This window comes from Pinus tabuliformis, chromosome 7, assembly GCF_031772625.1.
Source record: "Pinus tabuliformis cultivar Carrire ecotype Pingquan chromosome 7, CPIR1, whole genome shotgun sequence".
NCBI classification, from domain to species: Eukaryota; Viridiplantae; Streptophyta; class Pinopsida; order Pinales; family Pinaceae; genus Pinus; species Pinus tabuliformis.
In genome coordinates this window covers 265,758,837-265,766,765 of record NC_142293.1, presented here as the reverse complement: position 1 = coordinate 265,766,765, position 7,929 = coordinate 265,758,837, and the positions used below count along the sequence as shown (strand labels likewise).

Here is a 7,929-nt window from a genome sequence, read left to right as displayed (position 1 = left end):
TTTCACCAGCCTTATAAAACTGTAGCAGATTTAAACATATTCACAAATGATGGGATTCTTTTGGATTTTATGGCTAAACATCACCAATGGTTAGTCATGACAAAAATAAAGCATCAAATAGTACTTGGGAAGCCCATGATAGTTCGACGCATCTTTTCTAAAGCATGGGACACTAGTGGAAGATATGCCAAACAAAGATTCCCTAGCACAAATATGTTGGGAACATAACTATTGTACATATATTCGTTTCTCGTGGGCTTTGCATGATAAAAGCATCCACTATGTGAAATAATGTAAAAGTCTAGTCACTTGACGATGAGTGTGACCAGTATCGTGGGATTCCGATAATATCTCCACTATGTAAATAAAGGTATTGATGGAGGCCTTACATCTCCACTTTGTATACGTTTAGGATGATTCTCTATCCCAAAAAGTCATTATTATAAAACTTTACCGAACGATTCTCTGAGACTTGGAGCACTTCTCCAATGATTGGTGCGGTTTGACCCACATCTTAGAGCATCTACAGAAAATACACTAGTCAGTATCAATAGTACCATAGGATTCCTTTTGGCCCCCCCCCCCCACTTCTTATAAATAAGGGGGATGAGAACCATTTGAGGGATTAGGAGTTTGAAGAGAGATGGAGAGAGCTCAGTGTGGAAGAGTTTAGGAGTTTAAAGTTTGAGAAGCCTACGCATCAGGACTTGTGAGCCTAGTGAGAACCTAAAGTGGTCGAACTTTCATAGGTAAAGATTCATTTGGTTTAGACTACTTTGGTTCATAGACATAATTTGCAACATGCCAGGAACCCTCTGGTTTCTAGCTTATAATGAGCTAGTATAACTGGTAAATACCTTTGTAGTCAATCTCTCGTTTGGCCTGAGATATTTTTGTGTTTTGTCGATCCTCGGATCTGTTTTGCAATACCCATCTGCTATAATATCCAATTTCTTTAATAAAAATAAGAAGTTCCATTCCGTGTTACATCTCAGCGCATAAACTTTGTGTTGTGAAATTCATCTGAGGTTCATCTTAGATTTGGTTAGGATCCTCAAGTGTAGTTTTCTCGTATAGGCAAGGGGTCGTTGAAAGAGTGTGTTTGCATTATATATGTCTGAAGATTCGTGTAGCTCAATCCTGAATCATTTTCATCTGCAACCTTCATTCTTCGTTAGAGGAAGTCTTTGTGACAAATTGGTATCAGAGCCAGTAACTTTTGGTTCTTTGGGTAATTCTATAACTTCTTCTGAGTTAAAAATGGAAGTTGGACACAAATCTATCTCTTTTCGTGAAGTCCAAGAGAATGAACAAAAAAAAAATATTGATATGCAAAGTCTGTTTCATAATGCATCATCATCTATAATAAATTCAACTAAGCTAGAGATTGTAGAAAACCAACCTTCATCATGCTAGAAGCTTTCTAGTATTAGCCCCTCAAACGTGTACTCTGATCTCTCTGTATTTCATCTCAAAGTTGTAATAAAAGTCTATATTAAAGAATGTGTTAGTCAAATTTAGGAAAACACGGAAGCCATCCAAACCATTCCTCTGTTAAATCCCAAAGAGCTTCAACATAAAGCTTGCAAACATTATACAAGCCATCCAAACCATTCCTCTGTTAGATCCCAAAGAGCTTCAACATAAAGCTTGCAAACATTATACTCCATATGTCCATCTTGGTTGTATAAAAGTCAGGATATCTGCTTTAACTCACGAGGAATTAAACACATTTGGGTCAGATATTGTATCTCATGAAGGTGTCAATACGTTGATATGTTAGAGCTAAGAGATAATTTTGGTCTTAATTGGTTATTATAATTAGTGATAGTTTACGAGGTAAAAATCCTCATGGGACACCACATGAGCCCTGAAACTATCCTTTACCAAAAAAAAGTATTACCTAAGAAAAAATTCTGGATACGACATTGAGCATGTATCGTAAGGGAGAAATAACTAACAATAGCGAAACCCTTGAGAAAGGAAAGAAAAAACAAATAATTGTAAAGTGAACATGAATTAATGAAATATACTTTGAATAAAATCACTCGAGAATAATCACAAAATTTCAAGATCAAATATGTAGGAATAAAATGAAAATCCTCATGAAATTGCCTGAAGTTTATATATATATGCACGATCATATTATATAAGATTTTCGAGAACTTAAATTATGTTAAGAAGAAAATACATATCTTTTTATACAACTCTCTCCAAAATGAGTTGCATGTGCACACATTAGAGAATAATCGAAGAGAATATATTCAAAATTCCAGTGACAAATAACACAATGTAGAGTCATAGAACTAGCTGCGTGCGCAAGAATGAGCATACCGTTCTTCGTGCCTGTACAAGAAGGTAAGAGGAAAATGAGGTTATGACCTATAGAAACAAATCCCATTATTTTACTTTGAAATAAAGGTCGAAGGTTGAAGCTCAAACCTATTAGAGAAATAGGCTATTGCTAATGCCTTGGTGTATTGATTTTAGCCACCAATTGAAATTTGAAACCAAAGAAAATAGGATTATCAAAACTTACCTTAATCTTGTAACAATCATTTTCTGTTGAAGACCTATAAATATACAAGTTTGATCACAAAATTTATGAACCTGTGTGGTTATGAACTTTTTAAGAAAAAGGAAGAACAAATTCAATTCCGAGGAGAAAATAATCAGTCACAATGAAAGGTAATCTAAAAGACCCAAGTGGATAAAAGAAAAACTTAGGGAAATGAGAAGAGCCAACGAAGATATGGTTAATACATGGATGGGACCTGGTAACCACCATAAGTACGGTCGTTGAGGAGTTCCCTTGAAAAGAAAAAGACAATAGTTTCCATATGAACCTACAAGGAAGGTATAAGAATTAAAATCAATTAATGACTATAATAAAACCTATTTGCAATAAGAAGGGTTCATAGCTATGAAAACCAATTCTCTGTTAAACAAATACCCAAAACTGAGCATCAGGATTTTCATTTACCTACTCAACGAAAAAAATGTGCAGAAGAAGTGATGTTACCTGGGGTAAGATTAGTGCGTCGAACTACAGAAAAATCTTAAGCCGGAACTTGACGTACAAACTTGGTACCAAATAACAAATTACTTCTACAAGTATTTCTTAGTGAAACCCTTCAAAATCTGAATAAACTTTAACAACAAATTTAGAAAGTGAAATTACCAGAAGGATTTCCCATAACCATGATTGAGAATACTTAATACAAGTATATAGATAGTTTAAAAGTTGAACAATAATTCTTAAACCTAAACGAAGGGGAACTCTTGGTTATGAAACCTTTAATTGTAAAGAAACTGTAAGTAACATAATGTGAATGGTCTTAAGCACTTAACTTGTGCCCAAACAAAATTCATGGAAGAAACATTATGAAGAAATTCACCCTTTGATATGAGTAATAGAGGGAAATCAATAAAAATGGAAAAGAAACTTTGCAATTAATACCTGAATATGCATTTTCTGAGTCCATGGTAAGATTTATTGCTAAGCTGTCAAGGGTTTATTCGAATAGAGGCTTTACCTATTGAGAAACTTGCCAAGAAACCAAGAATAAGCTCCTTGGAACAAAATTTAGTAGAAAACCCTTTGAAATAAAGAGTAATTGTAGAAAGAGTAACCCTAGAATCGTTCTTAAGATCCAAGCAAAGCCAAAGGGCTTGAAATCCCTTAGCATATAAAGAAAGCTCATGCGAGGATGAATAACTACAACTTCAAGGGATGTAAATTAAAATAAAAACCCTTGAATCGAACAAACTCAGGAGGAAATAGAACTCACATGATTAAAAACTCTCATAAGGTGAAACAACTAGAAACCTTGGGTCCTTACTTACGTTAACATCTGATTCCAAACTGGCTCATGATATGTTGGAAGCCCGTGACAACACAGAGGGAGAGCATTAGAGTAATCTCCCTGAAGCCTAAGAGAAAACTCAAAAACCCTTAAGAAGTATGTTGACCAGCACGAAAAGTACAAGGGAAAGCAAAAATGCATCAACCAAATTCTTCTTGAGACAGACCAGTCCAAACCAAAACAAAAAACATTAAATCAGAAAAACCCCCATGGAAACCATAAAATTACCTCTAACGTAGCCTGCGATGAAGGTAATGTCACCTGCAAGGAGGGGAAATATATCAAATTAATCCCATTGAAATTAGAGGCTGTAGGGTTAAAACCATCATATGTAGTTGCAGAGACTTCGACTGCAAAGACTAGCAAAGCAAATGGCTTGCAAAAGGAGGGTAGTCTACCTTACCAAACCGCCCAATAGGATTTCCACTGTTCGATCACCTCGAATGATCCCAATTGTTCAACTCTGGCACGCCACATGGTCGGGTTAGGGTAGTACGCTGCATGGGGGGCATGTGGTCAAGGACCCACACCATGTGTGGCACACTGATAAGGCCAAGCAAACTCAAGCATGAGGTTGGGGGTTTAATCCTTCTCGACTTGGGGGTTTAATCCTTTACAGACTCACAATAAAACTTTCAAGAACTTGAGTTTCGAGGATAAAGACAATATAACCAAGGTGAGAAATCAAACAACATAAGGTCAAGCATATGTTGGATATACAAAGCAGGGGTATGATTGCAACTATTATGTTCAGTGTTCAAATAGCATCAAGTTGGAAAATGCGATGCCTTCTTAATAGGAGAAACACATTTTAAATTAAGATTTTTTTTTTTTTAATACATATATATCACATTTAGTTAATAAGAGTACCGAGCTCTGTGGTTTTGAGGTGAAATTTGAGTAAAAGGGGTTGATCATGCATTTAGTTAATAAGAGTATCAAGCTCAGGGGTCTTTAGGTGAAATTTGAGTAAAAGGGGGTTGATGATCTATTATACCGACATAAATTAAATAGGATTTATTTATTTAATTTTTATAATTTTTATGGGGTAAATTTCGTGGTATTGAGGTACATTACATCTTTCGACGAGAAACTCTAAAAATCAGTTTTTCATTTTTTAAAAAGTGCCATACTTATTTCATGTTATTTATCCTTTTATGCTATTTTTTTTTTGGAGTTGGGGGTGGTGTCAATTTAAATATATACTTAATTATTATGGAACTCTATCAATTAGTGGTTGTGCCATCAACTAACACTTTTGGCTTTGAAACTATGGAAGTAAGATGATTAAGAGGGCATTCATGAATGAGATAGGTCATGAGTATAACATTGCTTGCATAGGAAGGGATTTTATTCACAATTTATAGTTCATATCATGTCAATTATACATATCTCGGGTGGTTGGAGGTAGGAATAGAATCCTCCCCACCAAAGTTTAATTCGTGCAAGTGACATGATATATGTTTACATTATCCATTCTCCCTATTGATATTCATAATTTATAGTTCGTATACTTTCTCCCTATTGATATTTTTAAATAATCTATTCGAAGAAGATTATTCCAAAAATATGGGAAATATAGTTATTTAAGTCCAAATTTGTGTAATAAAAAATATAACTTTATGTTGAATATCTATTAAGTTTCCAATTTTTAAAAAAATTCTTTTCATTCCAAACTTTTATAAAAAAATAAAAATAAACTTATAATTAATTTATGATTGAGATCTTGAAATTCTTTTCATTCCAAACTTAATGAAAAGGGAATACATATAAACTCATAATGATGAATTTTTGAAATCTTCATTTACATGTTCAAATACTTATATCTAAAACAATTAAACCCTATCTAAAACAGATACATCTATTCACATAATTAAATTTCAATAATAAAAATCTACCAAATCAAAATTATAAAAAAATATACTTAAATTTCAGTACTAAAAAATTCCAATAACTCAAATCACAAAATCATAAAGACATTGAACCTTTGTACAATTCATGGATAAATTTTATTTTGGATAACACCAATCATGAAGGCAAGAGAAAAAATGATGTCATCTACGTTGAAGTGGCAAAATTATTCCTAATTTTTCACGCGATTCACATTCAAATCTCTCCATTGGATTTTTGCAAAATCCAAACCATTGGAGACGAGAAGGCTAAAGTACCGGATAAAGCATATGAGTGGCCAGGGGCTGGCGAGAGTCTGAAGATTTCAAGGATGGCTTCGGCAGCGATGGCGCTGGGCTTGGGCCTACGATGTGCAATGCCAATGCCACAGCGTGAGAATGGCAACAGAATAAGTCTTCTGTCCAATACAGCTGGGCGGCAAAAGGCGGTGGTCGGGGTGAAAGAATTGGTGATGAATCCTTCCTTTAAATATGCAAATATAATGTGCTTCAAGGGCAAGCATTACAACGCCCAGGTCTTTGTGGGGGAGGACGAGCCGGCAGATGCAGTGGTCAGAAGATTCAGAAAGGCTGTCATGGACGCGGGCGTCATTTCTGAGTGCAGGCGCCGGAGGTATTTCGAGTCCCCTCAGGATATTGCAAAAAGAAAAACCGAGGCCAGCCGTGCAAGGAAGCTCAGGAACAAGTAGGTTTTTCCCTTATTCGTTTTGTTTATATACTGTCCTAATAATTTGGCCGGTGTGGTCCGTACCAATGTTAGAATGTAGGTGTCTGAGAATGCAAATTTTAGTTTCTGGGAATCCAAATTATTTTGTGCTCAGATTGTGCCATTCTCCCAAAAGTTAATTAACATTTTTTTAAACAACATAAATAAATGCTTCTATATTTACATATTCTTGATGGGTAACACAAGATCAGAGTTCATATAGGAATTTGCTTGCTTGCTGATTCATACAAAAAAAGGTTTTAGCATTTCCCTAAAGTAACTGGTTTTTTCAAAGGAAAAAAAATTATTTATATTCATGAGGGTGAATATACACGTTGCAGCCCAACTAGGGTCTATTCAAAGACCTTAGTCCATACTGTAAACTGTAAACAACATACACTATAAAAAAACTGAGACCTTCTACATCAGACCTTTCAAATCTTTACAGCTATACAAGCAGAATCTGTAGATATACAGAAAATCCCACGTCAGACAGTAACAATAACTAGAGTAGACAAAATGGAGACTGAGCAGAACAGAGAGGATGATAGAAAATCCCACATCGTACAGTAACAATAACTAGAGTCTAGACAAAATGGAGACTGAGCAGAACAGAGAGGATGACAGAAAATCCCACATCATACAGTAACTATAACTAGACGAAATGGAGACTGAGCAGAACAGAGAGGATGACAGAAATCCCAGGTCCCATATCATACAGTAACAATAACTAGACAAAATGGAGACTGAGAAGAACAGAGAGAATGGGTAGGGATTAAAAGAAAGAAATCCATGGAATTCTGAACAACCCCATCCACAACTTCCAAGATTTTGAAAGTCCCAGATTGGGGAGAAAGAGCTTCTTTAGATAGCTTGTTGGCCTTGATGCCCTAAAGTAACTGGTTAATCTGTAATTTCTAATATTTAAATAATTTCAGGCTGTATGCCACCCTGGGATCAGAGGATTGTTCACCTAAGTTGCCGGGCTTTTTAGAGATAGGGGCGGAGATATCATCTTTTAATATCGGAGTGTGGGGATGTTCAGGTGTATATGAAATGCCACGAGGAATGCCAGGTCCCAACATAGTGGATCTTGGCCCCAGATCTTAAATTTATGAATAAAAAAAATAATATTTCTTTTTTGTTTGCTAGTGTGTCTGTGATTTGCAGGACTAGTTTGTGGTCTAAAAACCCATGACTCAGGGGCATCTAAGACTTCAAATAATCCGGAGATTGCACCTGGCCTAGGCCACACCGACCTTTAACATGGGTGGTTTTTTTTGGGTATCCTGTCCCAATGACCAAGAGTTTTGAACCTTGACCACCTTATAGAATGAAACTCTTGAAATCGAATTGTGCTAGTGGGATTTGACATGAATAATAAAAACATTAAAATTATAAAGTAATAAAAAATAATAAAGTTGCTTTATTTTTTTTCTTATTCACA

General features: G+C 35.3%; 1 protein-coding gene and 1 long non-coding RNA gene across 2 annotated transcripts in view; one reads left to right on the top strand and one right to left on the bottom strand.

Moving 5' to 3' along the window:
• Positions 1–1,927: 1,927 nt before the first annotated feature.
• LOC149246886 (uncharacterized) lies at positions 1,928–4,250 on the bottom strand. The gene is made up of 3 exons (XR_016265600.1): positions 4,095–4,250; positions 2,764–2,846; positions 1,928–2,573 (listed from the first exon to the last, which is right to left on the bottom strand). It is a non-coding gene; the product is annotated as an uncharacterized LOC149246886 (long non-coding RNA).
• Positions 4,251–5,950: 1,700 nt separating this feature from the next.
• Positions 5,951–7,929, top strand: part of LOC149246885 (small ribosomal subunit protein bS21c-like) — a 34,878-nt gene continuing 32,899 nt past the window's right edge. The window contains exon 1 of the mRNA XM_089455779.1: positions 5,951–6,461. Within this exon, the coding sequence (XP_089311905.1) occupies positions 6,088–6,461 (374 nt within the window). The 5' untranslated portion in view covers positions 5,951–6,087. The remainder of the gene's footprint in view (positions 6,462–7,929) is intronic.